Raw genomic sequence first — 15,028 nt, forward strand, 5'->3', positions numbered from 1 at the left:
ATTACCAAACACTCTGGATACAAATCCAAGGGGAAACTGGGAGGCAAACATGGTGAGAAACCAGGGAGCAGCATAGAGGCTGGGGCCAATCTCATGTTCCTCTAGGTGGTTATAGAGATCTCGATGGTAGTCATGAAGAAGTCGAGACAATTGGTACATCTGGATCTGCATGGAATAAGAACAAGAGACTAAAGATCAAGATGTTTTGACATTCATAATAGCAAAATCAATGCTTCATACTTATCAGAAACAGAGAAAGATATTTGTCAATTGATGTTTGGATAAAATTGTGTGAAAACAAGAAATACTCGGAAGCCACCTAAAAGACACAGGATGGATCACCTGTGAGCCTACAACAGGCTCATTTTCAGGATCATTTGAACCTCATTTGAACACAACAGAAGTCTTCCTATTTATGGTTTCTGTAGTTTCCCCAGAAGTATTTTGATTTGAAAATAGTGCATTTAAGATGATGTATTCTTTTCCTAGATTATCCTTCCCTATTTTTGAGAACTCAATTTAAGTTTAGGTTTTGACAATGCTAGCCGTATTGCATTATTATTATTTAGCAGCAGCATCCTTTACTTAAAAAAAATGAAATCATACCTGTAAAATTGTCATGTCAGGACGATATTGTTTTCTCAGGCCCATGTCAAACATGAGAAACTTCAGCATTTTAAAAGCATCTTCTTCACTCATGTGAAGTAGTAAAACTCCTGCTACAAAACTAAGGCCCTGGCAATATCCTACTTCCTGGTCCAGAAGTGAATAGGCTTTCAAAATATTGTAGAGTGACAGCTGCCCAGCTCCCAGCTGTGCTGAGAAGTACGGATGTGTCGGAAATGTGCGCCCTGTGAAAATAGCTGAAGTTAGAGACCTAAACTAAAAAATAAACAACAAAACTCCCCAACCCTTGTCACATTGTCAAATTAAAGAGTCTTTCAAGAATGTAGATTCTTTTGAGAAGTAGATTTTGAGCCAACCCACAGGAACACCATAAGAAAGTTAACAATACAAAGCAATTGACTCTTACACTCTACCACTGTGTTGTTACAGTCATTGCAAAGTTAATTTAGAAACTGTCAGGGGGTGGGGAAGACCTGTTGTTTGGAACAGCTGAATACCTGGTTCTTAAGACTGGTCCCCGACCAGTTTATTAAAACGCTTGTAGGGCCTGGTCATCTGTAATAGTGATAGACTTGATTCAGTAGCTTGATGAGTCACCCAGTTCTTTCTTGATTAAAAAGTGTTAGCTTTTAAACAACTATTAGGATCCAGGCACAGACTTAGAACATCTGATCTACTTGGGTTGAGGCCCCTTCCCTTTAATTTTTCTTTTTGTCTTTTTCATGTAAATGTGTCTCTTGTCACATCTCTCCTTGCCTTGGTCCCTAGAAGTCTTATGGGTCCTTCCTCCTTTCCTGCACCATGAAGCTCAGACTTTTGCGTGTGCTGATCCATTTCACCAACATGACAGAAAAATCCCCTTTTACATGGGGTTGGTTGTTCTGCCCATGAACACCAACACAAATGACAAGTGCTTGGAGAGTGGGACTCAGATGTCAGAGCAAAATTTTCTCTTGCTAGCAATGGGCTTTGTCTCTATTCTCATGTCTCTATAAATCCCAGCCTAAGGTAAACTATACTAATTGTAGAGCTGTAAGAGCACAACAGAACCATTTCTAGTCCTCCAGTTCTAGAACAAGATGATGGCTTCCACCCCAGACTGGCTTATCTGTAAACTTTCATACAGCACTTGGTGTCCTAAAAACAAACCAAACCAACCAGGTAACTTACACAATCAGTTTGACCCACAACATTTACTCAGTGAGTAAAAACTCAGTTTGCCTTTTTTTCTTTTTCCTGCAGCCTGTACCATACCAAGAATTGTGAAGCTATATATAAGCTATGATATATGCTATATACATATTATGTGAGAGCACAGCTAATGGAGGCAGCCAACAGACACAGCCCTTTGTGCAGCCATTTCTGGGCTTTGTTTCCTTGAGCTATGAGCATATGGAGACTTTGTCCAGGATCAGCAGGGGACTCCTGCAAATGTGAGGGTACTGCTGCTGGCTGGTAAGGCTGATGCTAACCAACCTTTGTCAGTTGCCCTTGATGACAGGGTGCCTGGAGCCTTTGTTCCAGATGACCCCTTATTAGGGAGGTCACTAATGACCTGGGCAATGGGGCAGAGCACACCCTCAGCAAGTTCGAAGATGATAGAAAACTGGGAGTAGTGAGAGATACACTTGCTACCATTCAGAGGGACTTCAACAGGCTGGTGAAATTAGCTGCCAGGAACTTTATAAAGTTCAACAAAGTTAAGTGCAAAAATCCTGCACCTGGAGGGAACAAATACATGCCCCAGCATTTGCCACCCATCCAGAAGGCAGCTTTGCAGAAAAGGACCCGAGGGTCCTGGTGGTCAGCAGGTTGAACATGGGCCAGCAATTTGCCCTTGCAGAAAAGAAGGCTGATGGTATCCTGGGCTGCATTGGGAGTGCTGCCAGCAGTTGGAGGCAGGTGATCCTTCCCCTCTACTCAGCATTGGTGAGGCCACATCTGGAGTGCTGTGTCCAGTTATCTATTCCCACTACAAAAGTGATATGCCCATACTGGAGAGAGTCCAGCAAAGGGCCACTAGGATAATGGAGGGACTGGAGCATCCCTTCTATGAAGAGAGGTTGAGAGAACTGGGACTGTTTAGGCTGGAGAAGGAAAGGCTCAGGGGGATGCACAAATGCCCAGTGGAAGGGAATGAAGAAGAAGGAACTAGGCTCTTCCCAGTAGTGCTCACTGACAAGAGGCAGTGGGCACAAATTGAAAAACAGTAAATTCCATCTTTTTTTAAATTTTATTTTAATTGTAAAGGTGGATAGACATTGGCACAGGCTGCCCAAAGAGGTTGTGAAGTCTCCATCTATGGACATACTCAAAATGTGAGCAAACATGATCCTAGGCAGCCTGGGCAGATCTTGCTTTGAGCAAGGGGTATTTGGACTAGATGATCTCAAGAGCTCCTCCTTTCCAATCTCAACCAATCTGATTCTGTGAACAAAGACATTAAAGACTTAACCTTTAACCTTTACAGAATTAAAAAAAAAAATCTTCCAAAGGCAAATTTTTCACTTTTAGGAAAAAACCCTCCCCCTATCGAACTTCCTCTGTGAAATACCTCAACAGAGGTATTTTGAAATTTGAATACCTCTTTTGTTCTAGTATTAAGTGGAGCTTGTTTTCTGGTTGCCCACTTGTTAAATACCACCCCACCCTTTAGCTCCTGGAATGCTGCTGTGCTGCCAGATAGTATCAGAACTCCTGTTTCAAGACAAAGCCCGGGGTAGAGTCCTTCCGCCATCTGGTAGCTGCTCTAGCCTGTCACATGGGACATGGCATTCAGTCCTGAGTAGGTCTCCCTGGCCAGGGTGTCAGAGTTGAATGTTACAGAAGAAGTATTTCTAGCTTTCAAATGAGAAGAAGCTTGCATTCCTTTGCTTGAAGGACAAGTTTCTACAGCACAGTGTAAAGGCAGACCTGCACTGCCTCACTCAGCCAGCAAAGCTTATTTCACGTAAGTCATGAAAAAGAGTTACAAACTCAGCAAGAATAAAAATGCGAAGAAGTTCTAAAAATCAGTAAATGGAGGAGGAGAAGAACTGCTAAACTCACAAGCTGATGTGTGTCTGGGTGCTCTGAGTTAACTAAGAATTTTAGCCTTTATTTTGGGGCAAAGGTCTCTGGCCCTGCTGAAAAGAGACTGTAAATGAACTGTGATACCTCTAGAGGCCCAGAATGTGAGAGTAAGTACCCACTACTTTATTTTTTTAGATGCAGTAAAACAAAACATAATTTTCTACCATGTTCAGCAAACTCCCAGTGATGGATGGCTTCCTACACTGATAGCACTGTGACACGTAAATTGGGCCAGCAAAGCAGCTGCTATACCTTAGCCCTGCATCCACATGCACACTGCTGGCGTCAATCTCAGGAAGCACTATTTACATCTGAGGATGCATCAATTCAACTAAGTGCAAGCAATGCTATTACAGCTTTGGCTCATACTGTATCAACAAGACCTATTTAGCCTAATTTAGGAAAGGTTTTTAGGTATTACAACCACATGTTGCAAGAACATAGTTTTTTCTTTCAAGGTGTAAGTGCATGCTTTCAGAAGGATTCTTAAAGATTTAGAGGAAAATGCTTCTGATAGCCTGAAGGAATGCAAGGCAGAACATGCAAATTCCTTCTAGCTGCCTACCCAGTTATGCTGTCGGTTACTGTGCAGCACAGCTCTATTTCAGTGTGAATCACTAGGAAGTCTTCAGCTTCCTAATTCATCTTATGGTTATGACAGGACCCAATCCCTCCCTCAGCTAATGGGCTGGCAAATAGCACCCTGGCAAAAACAACACCTTGCATGAAAACCACCACGAAGTTACCAATTTGCCAACACATGCAGTCATTTGTTTCTACAAGAAGAGGACATGGCTAAGATGAGAAAGTATTTGTGCACAGAACCAGGCAGAAAACATAAACAGCTTGCCAAACCAGTAAGCCCCAGTCTGCTGTGTGAGACAACCAAGCTCAGACTGACTGTGCTCCCTACTGTCCAGGAGTCATCCCAGCACCATCCCTCTGCTGAAGGTGTTCAAGTAATTGACCCAGCACAAAACTTCGCCTCTTACTGAACCACTTCACTGTCCCACCCTTCACTGCCAGGGCTACCAATACCAGCTGTGGTGGACCAATAGGTATTTGCTAGCAAATGATCTCTGTCTGCACGTAAATGTCTCTCTCAAACACAAAAGATTGTTGTCTGGCACTGCTCAGTCATGGGGAGTTCCTAGATCTGGTGTGAAAAGTGTGAAGGGAAACAATTTGTACACATTGCCACTGCCTATTTCCAGCTGGCATTAAGGCTCCTTGGCCTGTTACTTTCCCAGTGCCAAGCTGAAAGCAGGCAGGTCTGCCAAGTAGGGGAAAGTGAAGGTGACATCCACCACCACCCTTTCCCACCTCCGGTCATGCCACTTTCTGCAGGAACACACCTGTTCCTTCTCATTCCTATGTATTTTCTATGCACTGCTCTGGTATTTTGACTCACTTTACTAACTGTTGCAGATACAGAGAAAACACCCTCTTCGTCATCTAAAGCTTAGGTCACCATCTAAACTCGGCAAATCTTCTCACAGTTTAGTACCCACTGAAGACAGTCAGCACGTTGAGTCTTTAATAAAATAATAAATGTGTGCTCCCAGACAGCCCTGGGTACAGGTAATCCTGCCTCATCAGGTAAGAAAGGGGGTACATTCATTTGCAGTGAAAAATGCTTAAATACTGTTTGAGTAGTTATAAAGAGCAGAATTATGATAGGATAATTCTGTACTACTGCTTTAGAGAAAAGATGTAAGAGAAAATAATGCAATGGGTAATAATCATTCAGATCAGACCAAGTAAAACTTTTTCCATAAATTTTTATCATTCTTTCATATGACATTTGGTTACTTGCAGTGCATAATTCTTTGATGGAGTTTTTCATTGGAAATTCTTTTAATCAAATGTAGTGATAATGCACTTCTTAAATTGCCCCACACAGCTCCTCAGAACCAAACTGCCAGCGCTGTGCTCTGGAAGACATTGATTCTTTGCCTTTATTAGGGAAGAACATAATGAATACTGAGTTCAGTGTGGGATAATCCCACACACAAGAGCTATGATCCTCTTGGAAAAGCATCATCTCCTGGTTTCTCACACCAGATTAAAAGCAGTTCTTACCAACAACCTATTATTAAACAGTGAAAGGCTTTTTGTGTGTTACCTTCTTTAGGTATCTTACAGAGATCATAAACCCCTTGTTCTACTTTCAGACCACTACTGTACTTACCTAGGTCAATAAGAATTGCATGCTGTTGGGAAGTTAGTTGTTTTAGGAGTTCTTTATAAGGTGTGTCCTTTGGTTGTTGTTTACTTGGAAACTGATGTTTCAGATGGTATTGCTCTGCTAGAAACTTCCATATCTCCCCACGGTGGTGACGTGGTACTCCTGAGTAGAGAAAGCAATTAAACCAGTAATTTGTACTCCTACTGAGGGTTCTGCTATAGTTGAGCTAACAGGACTGAGGAACTGAAGATCCCTATCTGCTGCACAGGCAGGCAGATCCCTATTGGTTACCTCCAGTGGACAACAGAAGTAGATAAACTACAAGGCTTTTACTTCCTCAACCAATAAAAGACATCAGCCCCATAACAGGAGAGATTTAAGGCAGAAAGGAACACCATGAGCTGCCTAAGATTTATGCTCACATCTAGTCTGAGAAGCACTAGAACAGGCATCAAGAATTGCAATACTTGCCTCTGAAAAGTTCTATGTTTATCTCCCATTTTTCCATGTAAAGTACACAATAAAGCACTGCAATAGAACTAATTGACAGTTTTCACTGTCAACATAGCATGGACTCTGTTGTTACGAGTATGTTTTAGGAAGGTGGGATGCACACGTACCAAAAATATAAATAGGTACAAATGAGATGTGATATAGAGACTACAACACGAAGCAGATAATCAGCAGGCAAGTATTGTAGTTCTAGCTTTGCCATCAGCTTGCTTAATGACTGATACACATAAAAATGTTTTAAAACTTGAATTTATTTCTCTGTAAAAAGGGAGGATGCTACTTAACTATTTCACATGAGTAACAATAGCCTTCATTTTTAAACTGTATGTAAAGCTCTGAGAGTATAATTAATTCAGCACAAGGCTTTCACTCACTATTAAATCATCTCCACAAGAAATCAATGCACTTTCACTTGGGAAAGTATTCTGTCTAATCCATAGTGCACTGGAACCAGATATTACAGTTTAAAGTAACTCACAGCTTGACGTTTTTAGGACTGTTTTTTTTCTTTTGGTATACATGTAATATATGGAGGACAATAACAACAGGAGAAATCAAGACTTGCTCAAGCATACAACTTACAAGGAAAGATAACAAAACATATTAGGATTTGATATTGTTAGAAATCTAGACTTACCCAGTCATTTTAAATGGGCACTTTGGTTTAACTTGCTGGTATAATTGCACATAGTCCAGTGCAATATTTAAAATATTAAACTTCTGACAGTGGTTAAATCCTGACACTTTCTTTACATGTTGGAAAGCTTTGTATAGAACTAAAAAAAGCTCCTTGAAGTAGCCATCTTCACCATCGGCTCCATAGAGCGCTCAGCCTAAGGCCTTTGGGTCCAATCATGGCAAATGTAATATTGAGTTATAGCCCCATTTCTTAGAACACTTAATAAACTTCCTTAGGTTCTATTACTTTTGCTGCAGTGGAGATTGGGATGGTTGCTCAGCCCTGCAGTTGTGAGGAAGACTGTAAGTGGTGTTTGCAGTGATAAAGTGTTCTTGAACTCAGAGAAAAGGCAGTTCTGCAGAGATACCCATGTCTACTGTTTGTGCAGACACAGTACACAGGCTGGAACAGAGAATTTCCAGAAAACAATGCAGGGCTTCTTCAGTTATTCACACAGTCATTTATTGGCATTATCCAAGCTTTTTTTCTTTAATTGTAACTTTTAATTTATAAAATCAGATTGCAACAATTGTAATACATTGAGGTAGCATACAACTCTCCTGTAAGGGCAGATGTTATTCAAAAATGTATGCTATAGCTCCAGTATACAACTGCAGCTACCACTGAAAGGGACTGGTACTTGCATTTGCATGACCATGATGGTACCAAAAGTTGTTACTTCTTTGGTCAGCAGCCTGAGAACAGCACTAGAGAGAATCTGGTTATAAGGAGTGGTTAAGTGGCCACACTATTCCTTTTCTGATACTATTTACATGCATTTCAACAACTCAAAAAACCAAACTGTGTTTACCTTGCCCAACAGCAGAGTGTATTTTTTCCACATCAAATTTAATCTTTGACCTTCCAGGTGTATTCAACATTTTTTCCCAAATCAAAGTTACATCTTTTAAGCATGGTGTGATTTCTTCATAGTCAAGTTTCAGACGTCTGTTCTGCAAATTGTTTTCAGATGCTAAAAAGTGATATAATGAATGTAGCAGTTAATATTGTTTACTATTTGTGAAATGGATTAATTTAACTTACAACTTCATCACGCAATCCACCTGAAACATTACATATTTAAACATTAGTGATTGTGGGGTTGGATTGGTTTGTTTGGTTTTTAAAGATATTACATGCAATATTAATTATGTTTGGCCAGGTAAATTAAATTCCCTACTGCTAGTGAACTCCTAAATATGAAGAAACATGAGAGATGATGACTAATGAAGTAAACATAAGATTTTCATAACAGGAATTTTCATTTTCCCAGCTCTTCAGTGCAGAAGACCTTCAGCAAACAAAAACACAAACCCAATTTAGTCATCTATTTGTTATGCGTAACAGTAATGACAAAGTAAAAAAATTGCTTTAAAGGTGATCATTCACAGATTTACAGATTACATAAAAAGGAAAGTTCAAGTATAGAAAATTCCAGAGCCCTGAACACAAATAGGGCTATAAGCACTACATATACGTGCGACTCTCCTGAAGTCCCCAATGAATAAATAGGAACAAAGCTCAATGCATAACTCAGTCTTAAATATGACAGTTTAGATCATCACAGCTCCAGGAGCAGAGATTCACTGTTGTGCTGGTGGTTTTCCCACATTAAAATTTATGAGACTATTGCACTGTATCTTCATGTGTTATCTATAAGGGATTAAAAAAAAAATTAAACAACAGCTGGGAAAGCATCAAAAAAACATGGCAGAAATGAAAACAATTCTGCAGCTGAGTGTAATTCCAAAGTTTAGAAGTGGAGTGACAACTTCAAAGGGAGCCTTGGTAAAGCTTTTAAGTTTTTTTTTCTGTGGGGGCATTTTAATACTATAATGTGCCTGGAAAACAGGATTTATTAATGGTAATCATGTAAACTAAATAATAAAGCATGTTTTGTGCCAGTGGATGGATTTGGGCAGGTAACAAGACTGAAAAAATAGAAGAGGAGAAAAAGAGGTGTAGTTCAGATGAGACACAAATATGTCAGTCATTTATTCCTAAAAGGATGAAATGATGAAAGAAAATGCTATAAGGAATCCAAGACTAAGCTAAAAAGAGAGCACTAAGGAGAGACATAAACAGTGGGAAATTTATGGAGCAATTAACAAAATAGGTTTCAATTTTTTAATTAGACTGTAATGTGGCTGAGTACTCAATGCACCTAGTTCCAGGACAAGAGCAGCTCTCTACTTGCAAAAAATGAGCAGAGCAAAAGTTCAAAATATATAGAAGTCTGGAAAGGTTCTATAGTATTAAACAAAAGTTAAAAAATAATTCTCCTACAAATAACACAATTTATGAAATAGTGTATCATAAAGTGATCAAGTTTATTAATTAATTTGCCATGATGTCAGTACTTCTTTGTTGTGATGATGCATTACTGTAATGGTAACAAGATACTCGTATTTTGAGGACATTCTGCCATATATCATAAGCCGTTTGCTACTTTGGAGGATTTCACTTATGAATTCACAGAATCACTCCTATCCATTTCAGTCTTGAGACAATCTATGTGAAAATGTTATTATATTATCTTTTGATAGTTTAACTCTATTATTTGTATTTTCAACTCCTTTATATAAATTTACTAAACAGTTAAAGATTGCCTGAAATTTACATTGCATAATGACACTATCAAGACACTAAACTCAACTTGTTCTGAGAGCTGTATTTGCAATTAAGGTTTTTTAGATCATTGAATTCTGGGAGTCACAAAGGGTTATCTTGTCCTGTACTCCCACTGACTACACAAGCTTCTAGATTTTAGAAACTGAGAAAGAATAGAACTGTTTATATCTGGGAAGTATACCTCCTCATCCTGTAGTTGCTTTCATATGTGAATGACTTTATTCAATGAGGTTATTCATGTGAGTTATGAGATTACCTAAGTGTTTGCAAGATTCGGATCTCAGAGTATTTAATTTTTAATTCAGTGATTAACTCCAGATCCATGAAATACAATTATAGCTGCCTATCCACACTGAAAGTGATTCAGTCTATCTAAACTATTTTTCAACTTCTTCACATTTTTGTCAGGTCAAAACCAACATATTTATAAATCAGAATATTAAAAACCCACAAAACACAGATGGTATTGTATGAATATAACTAAAAAAAGGGCATTTAAATTTCAGCCTAATTGAAAATGAACTCAGAGAAATCTTTTAATGTTTCATCTTCCGCAAACAAATGTTTTCTGGTGCTTGGCAACTTCTCAAGACTTTTCTGCTTTATATTCAGTCTTTGTATGCTATGTGCAAAAATGTGACTTGAGGACTGAGGGGAGAAAATGCCTTTATCAACAAGCTTATTTAGATACTAGATACTAATTCTAAATAATTCCCAATATCACACATAAGCGCAACTAGTAAAGATGCTGTGCTCGCTGCAGCACAGTCATCTGTTGTTTTCAAGTAGTCTCACCATCTGAGCTCTTCATGCAGCAGCTACCTAGGACAACTTCCTCACCCTTCAGGGCGTACAGCACAGCTGGGCCTTCAGTTCTGCCAACACCCACCTCATTCATTCACTAACTGGCTTTTTAGACATGCTCATCTTAATGTATCTGTGATGGTTTTGCAATTTTTTCTTTTGGGCAGACAAAACTGGAGCACCTAGGTAAACTTACTAAAATGTGTATGGATATTTAATGACCTGCACTTGCCAAAAATTTGACTGCAGGCTGTAGATTCAGATAATTGGAATAAAAGAGAAATTTTAAAAATATCAGGAGTATAAATACACAATGCAGAGAAAATTTATTACTAAATGCCATTAAAACGTTACAGAAGCTCATTTACAACAGCACTGTTCTAAGCTTGAAGACATTGTATAAATAATTTCTCTCAGTATCTCTTCTCCAGATGGTCTCAGCCTCTGGCCAAGGACTCTGTATATTTGGTATCCATAGCCATATTTTATTTTACTGGATTAGCTAGTACATTGCTGGGAACATGCTTGTCACCTGTGGGGTTCTTAGGAAACTCGGGTGTCAGGTGTTCTTCAGACAGGGTTGAAACAGAAGAGCTATACTGCCGGGTGCAAACAGCCTACAGGTGGGCCAAGTGCTTTGGCAGGCCATAGCCAATATTCAAGAGGTGTTTTGTCTTTCCAGCCATGTGTCTTAGCCTGAGTTTAAAGAAGGATTTCAAGTTTGGTGTACTGACCTTTTCACACAGCTGGGCCCTCTCTCTACACACTTCTTGGAAGTCAATCCTTCATCAAGTTTACACAAGAAAATGAAGAATTGCCATTTTCATGCCAGGTACCTCCCCCTTTTGAGAGTTCAGGTGCCTACTCCCTTCCTGAACACCTAAAATCACCCAGATAAACATTTCTGTCCTCATCACTCATATCTTCAAAGGAGCAGCTCTCAAAGGCAATCACTTGTGATTCTGCATAACAGCTGTTCTTTATATGTAAAAACTGCCACCAAAATGGATTTGTCGCAGCTCAGTCATTCACAGAAAAATTGTGGTTAAGAACAATTGCAAATTACAGTTTCTTGAGTTCCTTCTCATCACCCTTTGGACTGATCTAAGTCATTACTTCTCTACAGAAACCTTGCCTGCACAGTGTGGGTACTACTGCAGGCACCCATAGTTCCAAGTCCACAACCACCTCTTTCAGAACTTCCTTTGAGCCTCAAGACTGGCTAAACACAATGTTGTAATGACCAACACTTAGATAAGGACCTGCGGATGTGAATGTAGAAAAGAATTCAGTTCACGATACTGATCATGATGAATTCCTTGCAAGAGCTTCTAGGCACGAGCCTAATAAACCTCAGCCATGGTAAACCTAAGAGTGTCACTTCAGATCAAGTAAACAAATAATAAGGTGAAGTAATGAAAAAACTATCATCCATTGTCACCTACACTAATGAGTGCTGAGGGAGATGTTGCTAATTTGATTTACCTGTATGTTCCTAAAACATTTCATTAAGGCTTGGTGCAGTCCACTGCCAAAGCCACAGAGAAAACCAAAAGGTGAACTTGTATTGCAGTAGGGTGTAATACCCAAGAACTTCACCAACCTTGTAACTTCTGGTTTTCTTTCTCCATTCTGAGGAGCAGTATCTGCTGAATAATGGCTTTCTTCCACAGCTCACGAAGCTCATGGGGTGACCGTTTCCTTTCTTCTTTCACCGGCCCAAAGGGGCCATCTTCACACACTGGTTCCAATGGGGATCTGGGTGGAAGATCTCCCAGTTCACAGTAATCTTTAAAAAAGAAACTGTTGTTAACTACTTGGATATCATGAACAGGTGAATGAAGGGACACAATTTGAAAGACTGCACATATATACAAACACACACACATCTGCATATATACACTAACTCATATATCTATCTGTATCTAGATACACAGATAGATAGATAGATATTAAGTAGCAATACCAAGCAAGGCTTCCCAAGTGACAGTTTCAAGCAGACTTACATGCTGCTTCACAATAAGAATCATGCATGCTAAAGCCTAGAATAATTTTTTCTATAACCTGGTAAAAACATTGTACCACACACCAAGACCACATCTTGCTAATTACAACTTGACATGTAGAGAGTTGAAAGGAAAAGGCAAGTCTGAGAAATTACAAAAACATAACCTACAGCTGAAATGTGGCATGACTCAAATAGCAGATAAAATCAAATACAGCACCCACATAATTTGAAGAGTAATCTCTAAAGTGTGTTTAACAAAGAAAATACACGCCCTTAGCTGCACAAACACACCACCACCTAAGGCCATACAATGGGATGATTATCATTTCTTAAAGTAAATAGGCCGCCTATAAGAGACAGGCACTTAAGACATGTTTGTTTTCACTTCTCATTTTTAACCATATCATAACCTTCTGAACTTTTTCTTTCGGCTTCAGCTGGCCTACCACAAAATATATCATTTTGTCAAGCATGCAAGGTAATTCTAAGACTGAAAACATTACAAAAGAAAGTGAACATTACCAGGCAAATTGAAAAATTATTTATTTTTAGGGAAGGGTGTATAACATCACTTTAAATCAAACAATCAATGTAAGCAGCACAAGCTCTTATACTTTGTTTTCTTAGTACCTGCTGTAGCATCACTTAATTTTAATTGTTTTGTACAGCTTCTCTGGAGGCTCAGTAGTCTTTGACACAACCTGTATCTAGAAGAAAAGTTACTCAATTCACCAGCTTTAAAAAATGGTCAAAACAACCAATCTCTTCCTACCAAATCCCACACAGAAGGCCATCGCAACAGCACTTCTTCACCCAACCGGAATGGCTATGAAATGGCTCCCTGATGCAGTATCCCCGCTGCAACATATGGTGGAAGATTGCGAGCAGAACGATCCCCGTGACTGATTTGTGTGAGTAAACCCTGGAAACTTTGGATTCCTCTTCTTGGTTTTGTTTTGCTATTGCATATCTGGACTATGGAAGAATCGTGGGAAATGGGGCTCTCTGAGCCACAGAAAAAAATGTATCTAGAAGTAAAAGGGATCCTTGAACAACAAAACAAAAAAGTATTGGAACCGGGAGATCTTGAACACTTTTTTATCTGGCTTTTCAAAGAGTTCCCCTATATTTCTCGAGACTTACTTTTTGATATCAAACCTCCTGGATATTCTCAGGAGTGTTTCTGGAACGAGATCTGTGATAAGCTAAGGGATGGACTAGCGATAGAAGCTCTCCGTGGATCCTTTATAATCAGTGACGCTCTTCAGGAGCATCTGTATGATCCCATTACCCCTAAAGCAGAAGATCATACTTCTCCCGTGGCCGAGACCGCGTGGCGGCCACCCCAGGAGTGTATGACTGCAGCCGTGCCAGCGGAGGTGCCTGCGCTGGATGTGCCCGGCCCCCTCGGGAGCGCGCGCCTTACTGCGGACCCCATCCCTGTCTCGGGGTCCCCGGCTACGCGGCCGCGAGTGAGGGAGCGATGCCGCAGGCGCCATGGGTGCCGTGGGCCACGAGCAGCCAGGAAGCGGAGGTCAGCGTGGAAGCCCGCTCTGTGCATACGGCTCAGAGAGCCCTATGCAGGGAGAAGCGGCGGTTTCCACAGCGACACGAGAAGCTGTGCAGTGCAGCGCCGAGCCGAAACGGGGCCGCTCTCAAAGCAGCGTGGAGTTTGCGGAGCGGAGCCGTGCAGAGCCCAGACAGGCGCTGGAGCGGGGCCGTGCAGAGAGCGCAGAGCGGCCGCGGCGCGGGGGCCTGACCGAGACGTCGGAGTCGGCGAGGCGGCGGCCACGCGGGACCAGCAGCCACGACAGACACGCAAGCACGTGATAGGAGACGTTCTAGCAACGAAAGTCACAGGAACTGTGAAATGGTACAATGTGAAAAACAACTATGGATTTATAACACGAGATGATACAGGGGAAGATTTATTCATCCATAGAACTGCCATTAAAAGGAATAACCCTAAAAATTACCTGCAAAGTGTAGGAGATGGGGAAGTTGTTCAATTTGATATAGTGCAAGGAAAGAAGGGTTTACAAGCAGCGAATGTTACTGGGCCTGGAGGTATTCCCGTCAAAGGCAGCCGTTATGCACAAAATTATAAACAATATCCATTCCAGCAATTTCCCTACCCACAGCCTAATTTCCCCTTTTACCCTATACCCAATATGAACCCTTTCCTAAGTTTACCCTATCCCCAGTTTATTCCCAATCCGTTTTTTCATCCATGGTTTCCCTCACAAACCCCTGCCTTTGCCAATTGTTTCCCCAAAAATCCCTTTCCGATGCCGATGGGGGGATGAAAAGGGGGAGGAAAGAAATTAAACCCTCTCCTGCCTCAGTTTCCCCACAGGCATGTCCAGAGAGTTCTGTCTCCCTTCTGTCAGCCCTGAGATGTTCCACAGAATTTGTTTGGACATTTAAAGACTCAGGAGGGTGGCTTGTTTTGTTTTGAAACTGTTCTTGTTATGTTTATCCAATTGTCTTCATTCTCCTTTTATTA

At 40.6% G+C, this 15,028-nt stretch overlaps 1 protein-coding gene across 10 annotated transcripts in view; it reads right to left on the minus strand.

Annotated features, from left to right (window-relative positions):
* The window catches only part of TBC1D1 (TBC1 domain family member 1), a 102,940-nt gene that overhangs the window by 9,481 nt on the left and 78,431 nt on the right, over window positions 1–15,028 (minus strand). For all 10 annotated transcript variants that reach the window (XM_069014288.1, XM_069014287.1, XM_069014286.1 and 7 more), the window contains 5 exons: window positions 12,118–12,303; window positions 7,891–8,052; window positions 5,891–6,049; window positions 607–851; window positions 6–165 (listed from right to left, as the gene is read on the minus strand). In XM_069014288.1, coding sequence (XP_068870389.1) covers window positions 6–165; window positions 607–851; window positions 5,891–6,049; window positions 7,891–8,052; window positions 12,118–12,303 — 912 coding nt within the window. The remainder of the gene's footprint in view (window positions 1–5; window positions 166–606; window positions 852–5,890; window positions 6,050–7,890; window positions 8,053–12,117; window positions 12,304–15,028) is intronic.

Source organism: Aphelocoma coerulescens, chromosome 4 (genome assembly GCF_041296385.1).
Source record: "Aphelocoma coerulescens isolate FSJ_1873_10779 chromosome 4, UR_Acoe_1.0, whole genome shotgun sequence".
Taxonomy (NCBI): domain Eukaryota; kingdom Metazoa; phylum Chordata; class Aves; order Passeriformes; family Corvidae; genus Aphelocoma; species Aphelocoma coerulescens.